The sequence below is a fragment of the Nematolebias whitei genome, chromosome 1, assembly GCF_014905685.2.
Source record: "Nematolebias whitei isolate Nwh7 chromosome 1, NemWhi1, whole genome shotgun sequence".
NCBI lineage: Eukaryota > Metazoa > Chordata > Actinopteri > Cyprinodontiformes > Rivulidae > Nematolebias > Nematolebias whitei.
This window is the reverse complement of record NC_056498.1, coordinates 33,955,156-33,969,102: the sequence shown is the minus strand read 5'-3', so window position 1 is coordinate 33,969,102 and position 13,947 is coordinate 33,955,156. Positions and strand designations below refer to the sequence as shown.

At 42.3% G+C, this 13,947-nt stretch overlaps 1 protein-coding gene across 1 annotated transcript; it reads right to left on the bottom strand.

Annotated features, from left to right (window-relative positions):
• Positions 1-325: 325 nt before the first annotated feature.
• plaa (phospholipase A2-activating protein) lies at positions 326-13,306 on the bottom strand. The gene is made up of 14 exons (XM_037683922.1): positions 13,094-13,306; positions 11,316-11,509; positions 11,122-11,222; positions 10,854-10,974; positions 8,514-8,681; positions 8,305-8,440; positions 8,061-8,230; positions 6,772-6,923; positions 6,476-6,695; positions 6,307-6,372; positions 6,163-6,234; positions 3,643-3,747; positions 1,036-1,206; positions 326-972 (listed from the first exon to the last, which is right to left on the bottom strand). Exons 1-14 carry the CDS (start codon positions 13,240-13,242, stop codon positions 404-406), a joined length of 2,394 nt encoding a protein of 797 aa, XP_037539850.1. The 5' UTR covers positions 13,243-13,306; the 3' UTR covers positions 326-403.
• Positions 13,307-13,947: the final 641 nt, after the last annotated feature.

Below are 13,947 nucleotides of genomic sequence, written 5' to 3'. Positions count from 1 at the left end.
ATGTCAAAAAGCTAAAGTTGCACCAATACCAAAAGTCATAGCAAGACTGTCCTGAAACAGCTGAACGTTTTGATTAAGGATTTTTTTTAAATAGTTTGAAAACTGCGGGACTGTGTCAAAAAACGTACGGAAAAAAAAATGGATCCCAATAGTGTGAATGCTTCATAAACGTTCACACAATAAGACCGAACACATAAGAAGTCAGAACTTCTTGTTAACACTTAATTAACGTTTATAAAACTTTATTACACCGACTTACCAGACAAATCTCCAGGAAGCTCCAGTAAAAAAACACAGATTATTTAGTGAGTGTTCGTTTGTTGTTTTTTATTGCAGACCATACAAGTGTAATATTTTTATTTTCATCACAACCCGTTCAGGAGAGGAACAGGAACTATTCACATCAGTGGAGTTCTTTCAGAACCAGCTGGCAGCACTCGCCCACCTTCGACGGATCCGACACCGAGGAGTATTTGGAAATCTGAGAGCCGACGTCAAGGGAGCGAGCCAAGTCCTGTGCCGTCTCGTCGGAGGCCACGGTGGTTCCCAAAGCCACCAGCAGCCTGAAGACGGCCTCCTTGTCCTGCACGGTCTCCAGAGCCCTGCTGGCCACGGACAGACACTGCGCCTTGGCCTCCAGGTCGGGCCGGCTGTGAAAGCAGCCGGCGTAGTTGAGCACCAGTGTGGCCAGGGCGATGTGGATGTTCTTATTGCGGACGGCGGCCAGGTCGGCGGCGCGCGACAGGACCGTCTCGCGCTGCGCCACGAGCAGGGCGCGGCCGTGCCTGCCGCTGAAGCAGTTGCACAGCGTGCGCAGCGCCAGCATCTGGTTGGCGGGGCGGCTCTCGCTCCTCATCAGTTTCAGCAGGTGGTTGCACAGCTGGACGCCCTCGGCCTCGCCGCAGAGGCTCTCGTTCACCTGCGGGTGGCGCACCGCCAGCCTCAGGATGTCCAGGACGGGAAACACGATGTCTGTGGGAGAGGATTGCGTTAGGGAGCGACGATGAAACGGTTGAACTGTGTCGAGTGCTTTACCTTCAGGCCAGTGCGAGGCCTTCCAGAGCACGTCGATCTGCTGGAGGGTGGGAGGAGCCTCGGCTGAGTTCGACCCACAAACCGACAACAACAAACTCTCCAGACTTTCCACGATGTCTGCAGAGAGTTTGTGCTCCTGAGGCGCCTCGGCATTCAGCTCCTTCAACTTGGCTTCAAAAGATAAATAAATAATTAAAGTGAGGGATTTTATTTAACGAGCCAAACACACATTTCTGTGCTCATTTATATTTATGACTATAAACTAATGATAAAACAAGAGGTTTTAGTATGACATCATCAGTATTTGTGCAGAGAATAAAGTCAGGAGTTATCAAGAGGCAACATAGAAACTATTCAAAACTTAATAACAGAACACCAACGTTTATATTCAATAATCCATTTACAAATTCAACAATGTTCGTTCAGTTCATCTGGACGTTTTTTTTTTTTTTGCCGAGACGTTTCGTCCTTCATTCAAAAGACTTATTCAGTCCGAAGAGCCACAAACAAACTGGAGTCCACTTTTGTTCAAAGTTTTTTTCCACTATGGGAGTGTGGTATTTGTGGGACTCCAGTTTGTTTGTGGCTCCTCGGACTGAAGAAGTCCTTTGGATGAAGGAATGAAACGTCTCAGCAAAAAAGGAAACTATCCAGATGACCTGACTGAACTTTGCTGGATTTGTACCTGGATTATTGAACATGAACTTTGGTGTTTTGAACAATTTTGGCATGACTGCCTCAGAGGAGTTGACGGGGGAGAGGGCGGGCCCCAGAAACCATCTTATCAACAGGTTTTTTTTCCACTATGGGAATGTGGTACTTGTGGGACTCCAGTTTGTTTGTGGCTCCTCGGACTGAAGAAGTCCCTTGGATGAAGGACGAAAAGTCTCAGCAAAAAGAAAGTGTCCAGATGACCTGACTTGACAACAGAACCTCCCCCCCAAAAAAAGAGCTGAACCATCGCCGAAACAGACGCAGGCAACGTATGGCCCGAGGGCCAAAAGCGGCCCTTGGACAATCTCCATTCGGCCCCCAATATCATTTGTAAATAAAACTTTTTAAAAAATTTATGACAAATTGTAATTTATTAGCGGCACTGTGGCACAGTTGACAGAGCTACCGCCTCTTAGCAAGAAAGTCACCGGATCAAATCCCAGCCTTCCTGGGTGGAGTTTGCATGTTCTCTCCGTGCATGCGTGGATTTTCACCGGGTTCTCCGGTTTCCTCCCACAGACAAAAACATGCATGTTAGACTGATTGGTAACTCTAAATTGTCTCTAGGTGTGAGTGAGCGTGAATGGTTGTTTGTCTCGTTTTGTGTCCCTGTGATGGACTGGAGACATGTCCAGCTCGCACAGTGATGGCTGGACGTGTGCACCAGTGACCCCCGTGATCCGAAAAGGAAGACGCGGTTAAAGATAACGGATGGATTTTATTAATTACATTAATACGTTAATTAATAACAAAGAACTTGTATTTTTTATATTTAACCTAATAAATATATTGTCACAGGAGCCAGTTTAAAGACAGTAAGTCTTACATTCCTAAAGAGTATCGGGCAGAAATATTTTATTCAAATATGCCAACTAATTACGTCGTCTTAATTATCAGTCTTAAAGAAAATTTATTTTCCAATTCTTTATACGGACTTTGGATTGCTTTAAATATCTTGATTTGGCGCTCTGGAAAAAAAAAATAGTTGCCCATCCCCGGCTTTAAACGATGGTTCTCAAGCTGTGCTGCTCAGAGGAAACTTTGGAATCAGTTATTTACTAGTTAAGTAACGAGCCAATTAAACATGAAAAGCTATTGGGGAAAAGATTTGTGGGAACCTTGTGGGAACTGGAGAACAGCTGCGCTCACGGCTCCTTAGTGTTGCAGCAAAGTCTCTACCAGATCTGACGGCAGCATTTGGTACAAAACAGAGAAAGTTGTCTTAAATTAGTATTTTTCAGCAAAAGAAGAGCCAGGACCAGTTTGTGTTGTCCTCAAAGAACACGTGGAACCCTTTAACCCAGGGGTGCCCACACTTTTTCAGCATGCGAGCTACTTTTAAAATGACCAAGTCAAAGTGATTTAAGGCCCCGTTTAAATGAGAACAACCTCTGGAAACGTTAGTGTTTTTTCAGTGTTTATTGGGGGTAATAAACAAAAAATTAGCGGGTTTACTAAAATTATTTCTCACACACCGTAATTTCTGGACTATTGAGCGCACCTGAAAATAAGCCACAACCACTACATTTAAAAAGAAAAACTATTTTGTACCTATATAGGCTGCACTTGTGTATAAGGTAGGTAGTACTTGGATATCTTAGTACAGGGACGTCTGGTCCTCGAGAGCCACTATCCTACATGTTTTACTCGATCGTCTGCTCCAACACGCCCGATTCAATCGCTCAATTACATCTTCATGTTCCGATGAAGCCCGGTAATCACCCATTGATTCAAATCGGGTGTGCTGGAGCAGAGAAACATGTAAAACATGCACGATAGTGGCCCTCGAGGACCAGGTCTGGACACCCCCAGTGAGGTGGTCCTCGTTATAAACAGTTGATAACCATTAGTCTCGCAGACGCACGTCTTCTGATGGAAAGTCAAAATGCTCACCGATAATCTGAGAGGCGTTAGCTTGCTCAAAGGTCACACCGTCCGTCTTGGGGAAGTAGATGTTGGTCGGCTGTTTCTGGGCCGCAGAGGAGTAGGCGCCTTTTCCTGCAGGAGGAATGATCCAGTTATTATTTCTGAAAGCAGCAGAGGTGTGTGTGTCTGCACCCAGATGCAACTCACACACACAAAGAGGCAGCAGCATGGGGAGGGGGGAGCTGCAGCCCACTCAAAGAGGCCAGACGCTCGTAGTCAAATGTTTCTAATGGTCGTTCATGTTGATTAAACCGTTTTGTTGTTTGAAGCCAAAACCAAAACAAGAAATTTGCCCTCTTGCCTCCGTTGTGTGCCTGCCATGAATGATCCGCTGCACCTTCACACTTCAGAGTTCCTCGACACGGTGTCATTATAGGTGAATAATATATTAATATATATAATATATTATAAGTTCCTCGCTACTTCGCAGTTCGACTTTTGCAGACTCGCTCTTTCGCAGTTTTTCAACAATTGTACACACACACACACAAAAAAGTGTTGCCATATTGTAGTTTTCTCTCAATAAGTCTACACTGTATCGCCAGTCTAAAGGACTACATTACCCAGAAGGCAAAGTTGTTTTCTGCTGGAGGGAAAGTTTTGATTTGATTGGAAACTGTTCAGTTGACTTCGGAGCTCAGTGGATGCAGAGAGCCGATCAGAACCGGACCAGAACCAGACCAAGGCCGGTAGGTCTGCTGAACCGCAACTGAGCCGGACCAGAACCGAGCTGCTGTGTTCTGCAGAGCTGGTGAGTAAAAAGTCATTACTACTCCCTCAACTTAAAATTTTAATTATCAAGTTATCTTGATTAATACACTCTTACTAAATAATTTTTAAAGCTTAAATTTAGTTGATTTAAATTTATTACTGTTTTGGTTTGTTTCAACTCAGAAATCTACGTTGTTTCTACTTTGCGGATTTTCACTTATTGCAGGAGGGGTCCGGAACGTAACCCCCACGATAAACGAGGTACTACTCATTTTTTGCCATTTTTATATTGATATTTTTTTATTTTAAATAAAAAGATTAAAGCCCCCCACCCTATTTATGTCACAGTTTTATTGTGCTGCACTTTGGTTGTTTTAAACAAGCTCTACAGATAAGGATGATTTGAGTTGATTAATTTTTAGCCTTTTTCAAGCTTTTTGTTGGACTTTGGCTCATTTAGTACTTGAACATTTTCAGAACGTCCTGTTTTGTTTCGTTTATTTAGCCACTTGACTCAAACCATTCAGGCACACAAAGCCTCCTAAACTCCAGGGATGAACCACAGCTGCATCAACATATAACAAAAAAACCTCTTTAAATTGGATCTTTAGCCACGTTGATACAAACAACTCGCCATGTAGGCCCGTCACGATAACTAATTTTGCTGGGCGATTAATTGTCTCAGAAACTATTGCGATGAACGATAATATCGTTTGAAATTTAACAATTTTAGAAGAAATGTTGGTTTGTTTTGCATGTAGTACCTTTTTTGACCACCTGATGGCAGCATAAGATTGTTTGAACCAAAGGATGGATATCTCTGGACATTCAAAAAAACAAAACAAAACTTGGACTTAACTTTTTAAGATTTTTCTACCTGGATTATTGAGCATGCATCAGGACAAAGGATGGATAGTTGAGCAGCATGTCTGTTTAAGAAAAATGGGGGGGAGGGCCCTTGACGTGACATGGGTTGACATGGTGGACGCTTGGTGATTTGAGCTCTTTAACATTGCATTTTTCACGCAAAGCTTTTAATTAAAAAAATCAGTCTTTGCAGAGAAAAACGACTTTTTACACGAAGGCACGGATTTCAACCGTGAATTTTGGAGCTTCGACAAGACGGAGGGTTTTTCCCCGAGGTCGGCCTGTTAGCTTAGCTTGTAGCGTAGCTTCTCAGCTTAGCTGCTTCTAACGATCCAAAAACGCAATTTTGGACGGTTAAAATGGATTTTAAAGAGAAAAGAGAAAGGGAGGGGTCAGCGAAGAGCACCGGAGTTGAGCTTTTTGTCATCCAGTGTCTTCAGTAGAAAGAGAGAGACACGAAGACACGATAAAGCCGATAAATGAAAATGAGGTCGATAATTTTTTTATTTATCATGCGATTAATTGATTTATTGTTTATCGCGACAGGCCTATCACCATGAAGACAATTCATTCTAGTTGTTTGTTGAATCTGTGAATAATACTAAAAGCAGCACCGCTTGATATATCAAAAATCATTTTAGAGCTATTAGCTGAAAACTTGACATTCAGTCCAACATAAACAGACTCTCAGGTCTTTACTCAAGTTCTTTTCTCTAGTTCTCAACAAGACTTTCAGACGCTGCTCTGTTGCAGAAAGTCCCTTTTAGACCTGAAATACCTTATTTATCCTCCATTCCTTCACTTTTCTCATTCTTCTACAAACAGACGGTGTAAACTGTTGACCAGAACGGTTTAAACGGTCTCTAAGTGTTTGGAGTTTCCAGGTGGTTGTTTCCGTCAGCAGCTCACCTGTGAACGGGTCTGCCCCGCCTGAAGGAGCGCTTGGGTTGGGGTTCGACCCTGGGATGTATCGGCCAGCACCTGAGGGGTTAAACAAACCTGCATCAGTAGGTGAGGTGACGTTGTAGGAAACGTTCTGGTGGACGTTCTGACCTGTGAAGGGATCTGCTCCAAAGCTCTGTCCGTCATCAGAGGATCCAGGAATATACCGAGCTCCTCCTGCCCAAGAAAACACAAAAAACTTCCATTGAAGAAAGTTCTAAAGACACGGGAAGCGTGGAGTTTCGTTAAAACAGCCCTCAGGTGCACATCGAGGCCTCACCTGTGAACGGGTCCCCGTCCTCGGGCTGAGCTGGACCCACCACGTGACCTTTAGTGTTCTCGATTATAAAATTAGCCACTTGGTCGAGGAACATGGGGCTCAGGTCGTTTTTCTGCAGGAAGTTGTGCGCCGTGAGCCAGGGGTCCTCCGCCATGTTGTACGGCAGCTTCAAGGACGGCCCCCCCTCGTTAACGTCGATGGTGAAGACGTAGTCGTACTCCTGCAGCCAGACCACGACTTATCAGCGAACGCCTTCGCCCGGAGTTCCCTCCATCAAGCCCGTAACCGCTCCTTACCTTTCCTTCGTACATCACGCTCTTGGAGGTCTGCTGGTTGGAGCCTCCGACCACGTCTCCGATCTTCAGCCAGCGGCCGTCGCTCACGCTCCACTGATACGCCTCCACCTTCTGCTCGTCTTTGATCAAACGCGTCTGCCCGTCACGATTCCCTGGAGGACGAAAACAACGCTGACAACTCGAGTCTGAACGCAGCGCTGACGACAGACTACTTCACTCCGGTTTGCATTTTAATAGGTTTTGTTTTTCATTTATAAGATCTGTTAACAGGTCCAGGTTATCAAGAATGAACAAATGCTTTTAAATTAAAAAAATTAAATTAAAGAACAAACACTGACCGAAGGAATGCCTTTCACCCACTTCCTTTTAGTTTAAAACTGAGACCATCTTGGAAGGAAAAAAATTAAAACTACAGAAGTTGCATTTCCTGCAAAAATGCAGAGTGAATGCTTATTGCTGAAGAACTTGCTGAAAAGCAGCTGAAATTAGCTAAAAAAAAAAACTGCTGAAATTAGATTAAAAACAGCTTAAATTAGCTAAAAAAAAACTGCTGAAATTAGCAAAAAACCCAGCTGAAATTATCTAAAAAAACCCAGCTGAAATTAGCTTAAAAAAAAAAAAAAAAAACCCAGCTGAAATTAGAAAAAAAAACCCTGTGGAAATTAGATTAAAAACAGCTTAAATTAGCTACAAACCAGATGTAGAGATAAAAAAAACAGTTAAAATTAGCTAAAAAACAGCCAAAATTAGCTAAAGATAACCCAGCTGAAATTAGCTAAAAACCAGTTGAAATTAACTAAAAAAGCTTCAAAGCTAGCTGAAAAAGTAGAACAAGCTTAAATTAGTAGAAGAAAGTAGAGAGAGCACGTTTGTCCAATTAAACTGAAAGAAGCAGAAAGCAGCGCAAACAAAGTGGAAATTATCTGAAAAAAGCTAAAATTAGCACAAAAAAAAAAAAAAAAACCAGCTGAGAAGAAGCTAAAAATGCAGAAAGAAGCTGAAATTACCAGAAGGAAGTGGAGAGCGCACATTTTACTGAACTGGGCTGAAAAAGTTGAAATGTGTGGAAAAATTGACAGATGTAGCGTTTTATTTTTTGTCTTGGCTAAAGGTGATTAGCAGTAGCTGTCATCTTGAATGGGGTTAGGGTTAGTCGTAGATCTACATCCAAAGATTACTTCCTGGGAATTTCACTAAAATCCATCCAGTGGATCATGACATATTTTGCTAACACACGAACATAAAATGACTTTACATCCGCCTTTGTGATAATGAAGGCTGTGTCCTACCAGGCTCGTTGAGGTGTTCCCTTCCAGGCAGGTCCTCCATCTTTATGTCTCCCAGGTCTCCGGTCTTGGGGTCAATGGTAGCTTTGGACAGCTCGTCCTCGAAGGCCTGGAGGTCCTCTGCGCTGGCCACACGGTCCTCAGCTTCCGTAAAAACACGGATGATGCCGTCACTGTAGGAGACAAAATAAACGTTTAAGGTGAAACACCTTTTATAGTCTGACTGGACGTCAGTGTGCGTGTGTACCTGGCGCCAACAGCGATGTCGCCGTTCGGCAGGATGCAGCAGCACCAAACAGACTGAGCGGGCAGGCGGATCGTCTGGAAGCACTCCCCCTTCCTCCATATCCTCACAGTCCGGTCCTCTCCTGTGCTGACGAAATCTGAAGCGAGAGCGCGTCAGTGTTCGGAGGCAGGAAGGTCAAACGGATCTTTGTAACGAGAGCGTGAACAAACCTTGGCTGTTAGGGAAGACGGCTAAGCTGTAGATGAAGTTGGTGTGGCTGTAGTAAACCTGCACACAGTCGCCCGTCACCAGCCACCGTCTGATGCTCGTGTCGTTGCTGCAAGAGAGGAACTCTGTGCTGCTGATCACTGCCAGCCCCCTGACACAGTCCTCATGACCTAAAGACGAGAACATAAAAGGGGATTTTGTTTGCTTATAGTCATAAATCTCCAAACGTTTAAGTTTTGTTTTTTACAACCGTGGCTTAAATCCACCCACTCTGATGGAAAGCAACACGTACCTGAACTGAAAAACATTTTACAAATGAAGCTGAAGGTTTAAACCAGGAGTGTCCGATATACGTCCTGAGAGTAATTTACAGCGTTCATTTGTGGTTCAGAGTGGGGTAATTCTGGCCCACAGGTGGTTGATGTAGATGAACACCGTCTGCAAATTTTACGGCTGATTTTATATACCGTACTTTTCACCGTATAGGTCACAACTTTTTGCATAAATTTGCAAGTCCTGCGACTAATATACGTCCCCCCCCCATATTAATAATGGCTGAAATCTGACGATTTCATTCATTCTGACGTGAAAAATATTAAACATTACCATCTGCAGCTGCTGGGGGGGGCCCTCAAGAATTATGGCAAGCCAAGTGTCTCGTTAATAGGTAAAAGTGGCTATTAATGAGACACTTGGCTTGCCATACAAAGCCACCTTCGTCTCTCTCCGGAACTCCTGGAGCAAACGTCAAATCAGCGGCGAAATGCAGCTGATTTGACCATTAAAGTGCATTTATTAAGGAAAAGTTAAACTGAGACACACCTTTACTATAATGTCGAGCAAATAAATAATTGTTTTTAAGTATACATCTTGTTAAATTCTTGCTAAAGTCCTCCCGTGCACCAATCGTTTTTTGGCACAACACAGGCCCACGATTCCAGGTGGTCAACAGTGACGCATAATAGATGCAACTTATACAGCGGTGCAACGTGTACGGCAGAAAATACGGTGTGTATATATTCATTTTTTATTTTTTTTCCCCAGTTTTACTAAGAAAACCGAATGATGAGAATCTTCCATGTGCAGTATCAAGCACAACACAGGTTTTTGTCTTTAACCCACCACTTTTTTTTTTCTTGTTCTAAAATCACAGTAAAAAGGAGCACAAACCTTCAGAAACCTCACGTGTCACGGAACCTTGGTCAAGGTTTATGAATGTTTTTTTAACTACCATGACTGAGAATGTTAAGTGACCCATGAACCGTGTGTTTGAGTGAGCAGAGAGTTCTTTTCTCTCCCAGAGAGCTGAACGAGGAGCTGATTTGATCCTACATGTGCAGCTGGATGGCCAAGGTCACCAGAGTCTGCCTGTGAGCCGGGAGCTGATAAGGTTATAAGAACAAGCCTCGCACACTGCTCGTGGCAGATTCTCATTACTGGGCTCCCTGCATGTAAATCTTCTGAACATCTGTGTAACCTGTTGTGAAAGTCTGCCCTTGCAAGTAAAACCAGTTAAAACCCTTCTCATGTCGAGTGTGGCTTCTTTATAGAGGATATTTTTATCCAACACAACGAGCATTAGAAACAAGCTTGACTTTATATAGCAAGGACTTGTTGGGAAGATCTTTGAAGAAACTCTCGCATGTGGGACTTAAACTGTGAGCAAACAAAATTATCACTGTAAGGAATGGGGGAGCGGTGGCGCAGAGGTTAGAGAAGGGGGGCCTATAATCCTATAATCGGAAGGTCGTCAGTTTGACTCCCTGGACCGACAACATCAAAAAAATGTCTGTGGGAAAAGTGAAGCACCCACATGTGCCTCTACCCTTGTTTGCCCCACTTTGGATCCTCGGTCAAGGCCGTTACCCCCCCCCCCCCCATCTGCCCCCCGGGCACCCTAGTTGGCAGCTCTCTGCTCCACACAGAGGGCTGTGGTAGCTCGGTGGTCTGTGGTTGTGTCAGGAAGGACATCCAACATAAGGGTTTTCTTGTGTTTTGGCTCTAAAACAATTTTAAAACTCCTTTTCAACAAAAACAAGTAACATTTTTGTCTTTCTATTAAAATAATGTGCGATTACGATGTTGTTGCAAGTTGAAAAAAAATATATGTTTATCCATTTTAAATCAAATATTTAAAGCTTTGTGGTCTGCCAATACTTTCAACTTGACAATGTTGGCCCTTAGGCCCAAAAGCTTGGATTTAAACCAAATAAAGGTTGTTCTTTCATTTCCATGCGTGTCTACAAATCGTTCTCCACTATTTAAAAGGTTAGCTTATCGTTGCTCCTTTGCCTTCAGGTGATTATAAATCAGAGTGACATGTAGACCTCGAAGTGTCTCACCTGTAAACGTCTTCTCACATCGACCAGCCTTCCAGAGCTTTATGGTTTTATCTGCTGACCCAGACAGCATGAGGCCTTGTTCAGGAAGGATGAGCACCGCCCACACCGCTGCTGTGTGGCCCTGAGGCGAACATATCCAGCAGATAACACACCCCGTTAGTTCCCCCAGTTCAAGTGTTGCTTATCATTATTATTACTACATCAGCATATGAAAATCAGCCAAATTCAACTTGTTCTTTACAGAACGATCGCAGAAGCTCCAACACACCTGCAAAGTCATCATGCACTTCTCGTTGAGCCAGACTTTAGCCGTGGTGTCCCAGGAGCCGCTCAAAAGTGTCCCGAACTTCCCCGACGACAGCGTGCAAACTGTGAAAATACAACGAAAATACAAAGCTGGCACCACTTCATGTACTCTTTAAAAAATAAAGGATGGCCGACGCTCAGAAAACGACAACTCACCTGTATTTTTGTGACCCTGAAGGGTGAACAGGGGCTGCGGTCGGTCCAGAGTGAAGACGCAAATGTTATTATCGTTCCCACCTGTGGCGATCAGCCCGCGGGGGTACGTTTCGTTGGGTGCAATAACGCAAACGCACGATACAAAGTTCGAGTGGCCAGACATGCAGTGCATCTCTGTGAAGCCTTTGTCTGGGCTGGTGAGACGGGGGAGGAGGCAACAGAAACATCCTCAGTGAAGACAGATTTGTATTGAAACGCATGTATATTGTACAAATTAATTAGTTGTTAAGAGAAAACCCATAAAATCACTCTAATCCCAAAGCACGTTACAAAGTACTTCTCCAGGCCACGCAAACTGACTTTCACAACAGGAGTGCCCTTTTCTTTTCAACATCGGCAAACCCAACAGGATGTTGACTGAAATGTTATGCTAACCTGCAAAAACAATGGATTTCACAAATGAAATGTTAAAGTCTTACTATCATCAGTCAGAGAAGGGAAATTTAGCATTTACATCTCCTTAGAATGCTCATAAACTGCATTCACAACAAGCTTTCAGTCCACTGTTGTTGTTTGTTTTCCATTCTTTATATTTTTCGGTACGCTTGTTGCAATCTAACTACTTCTACTTATTTTTGCAAATTTAGCAATTCTTATATTAAAACAATCCGCTCATTCAGGCAATAGAAAGCATGCCCTAAAGGTTTAGTAACTTTGAATCCTTTTTAAATTACTATTTAAACTATTTAAGATATCATGACTCAGTGAGACTAACCTGTATAAATAAAGGCTAAATGAAAAAATGGACCTAATTGCAAATATTTACTACAAATAAATACACTGAGATCTGTTTAATTTCTTCAAAAACATTTGTTCTCTTAAAGAGCTGGTTCAGCCTACAGCCTTATTTTTGTGTTCTTATGCTACTTTTAGCTTGTAGCTACTTTTCTTTTTATAGTTTTTGTTACTTTAGCATATAGCTAGCCTTTGGCTACTGTTAGCTTGACTTATTACTTTTAGTTTGCAGCTAGCCTTTAGTTGCTTATGCTTTAAGTTAGTATATTGCTCCTTTAACTTTTAAATAGTGATCTGCTTGTTACTATTTTGATGGCATCCTGCTTCTTTTAGTATATAGCTAGAGATCTGTTTTTAGCATTTAGCCAGCGTTCAGCTTTTTAAAGAATTTAGCTAGTGTTTTGCTTCTTTTACTTTTAACCAGAGTTTAATCTTCAGCAAAGTTTAGCAAATAAATTTAGCTTTCATGTAGCATTTTCAAAGTAAATGCAAATACGATTACTAAAAATATAGTTTATCTATTTAAATAATTAAAATCTTGAATTGTGGTCATTTGGCTTTGACAACAAAAACACTTCAGGTCAAATTTAGGTTGGGGTTCAAGACTTTCTTATACAATTTTTAGGTAGTTCAATTATTTAGTTTTATTTTTTTCTCCTGAAAATGTCTCGAGACTTAATATGTCTTTAAATACTTTAAAAAAAGACGTAATTAAATCGGTATTGCCATTATAAAACTTGATCTTAATCTAATTTTCAGAGCTGTTAGAATGAATGACAAAGCTAATCTGAGCAACTGTTAGCTCGGAAGCTAACAGTTGTTCTGGAAACAGCAAGAGCTTGTTTGAGGGAGTTATTCAATCAACCCATTTTATTAACCACACGAGTTCCCTGGCCCAATAACTAGTTGGCAACTAAAATAAAAGGTGACATGGCACTGGCAGTATAGTTAGTCAGCAAGAGGCTAGTGCTAATGCTAGCTACCTTGAGTTCGGCAACCAAACTCTTCCGGTTCGGTCTCTGGACACAGACACGAAAGCTCCTTCTGGAAAAATAGTACTTGCGAGTCCCCTCACGTCCATCTCGTGGCCCGGGATGGAGCACCTTAGTTTATATGAATTGGACGATGCCATTTTTAACCAAGAAAACAAAACGAAACTTAAAACAGTGTAAAACTAAGCGGCGTTGCTGTCAACAAACACTTGCCGCTAATGCTAGCGGAAGTTGAATTGCGTCATGAGACGTTAGTAGTCCCACATTTCAAAATAAAATAGGTCGTTAATTTGGCAAAATGGGTTTGAACGCTTTAACTGTACAGTGATGCATTACTATTAAAACACATACCTGATTCTTATCTGGCATGTACCAGCTTTATACCTTGTATTTACGGAATACCTAACTAGTAAGTACTAGGTAAATACCGGGCTACCACATAAGAACTAAATGTATCTTCAGTTACGTATCCTGAAACACAGTGTATTCATCCAATAAGTACCAGGTATGAATCTGGTTTATTTCAAATATATACCAAGTAAGTACAGTATCATGCAAGTATCTAATAATCACAGAGTATATACTGTTAAGATATTTTTAATCTAGACTGGTCCTATGGCTTTGATCTGCCGGTAAGTCCCAGGTAGCTACATATCCAGAACATTCTTGGCAAGTACCTGGTCTTATTTGGTCCGTACAAGGCTATAATAAATACTGCTACCACAAAATATTTTGCTTCAAATAATTTACTCTAACTCTTGTGGTTTCTCAGTGCATCAAACCTAACAGTCCAATCACCAGAAACAAGGTTATTCAACTGGTGGCTCTTCATGCCTTCATACATC

What these genes read in the sequence shown, in the direction of transcription:
- plaa (XM_037683922.1), bottom strand. Translation starts at nt 13,242, where the DNA reads ATGGCATCGTCCAATTCATATAAACTAAGGTGCTCCATCCCGGGCCAC. An exon ending in GTTTGGTTGCCGAACTCAAG is followed by an intron (nt 11,510 to 13,093) that starts GTAGCTAGCATT and finishes CCGTCTCACCAG; the next exon opens with CCCAGACAAAGGCTTCACAG. An exon ending in GGACGGGGACCCGTTCACAG is followed by an intron (nt 6,373 to 6,475) that starts GTGAGGCCTCGA and finishes TTTCTTGGGCAG; the next exon opens with GAGGAGCTCGGTATATTCCT.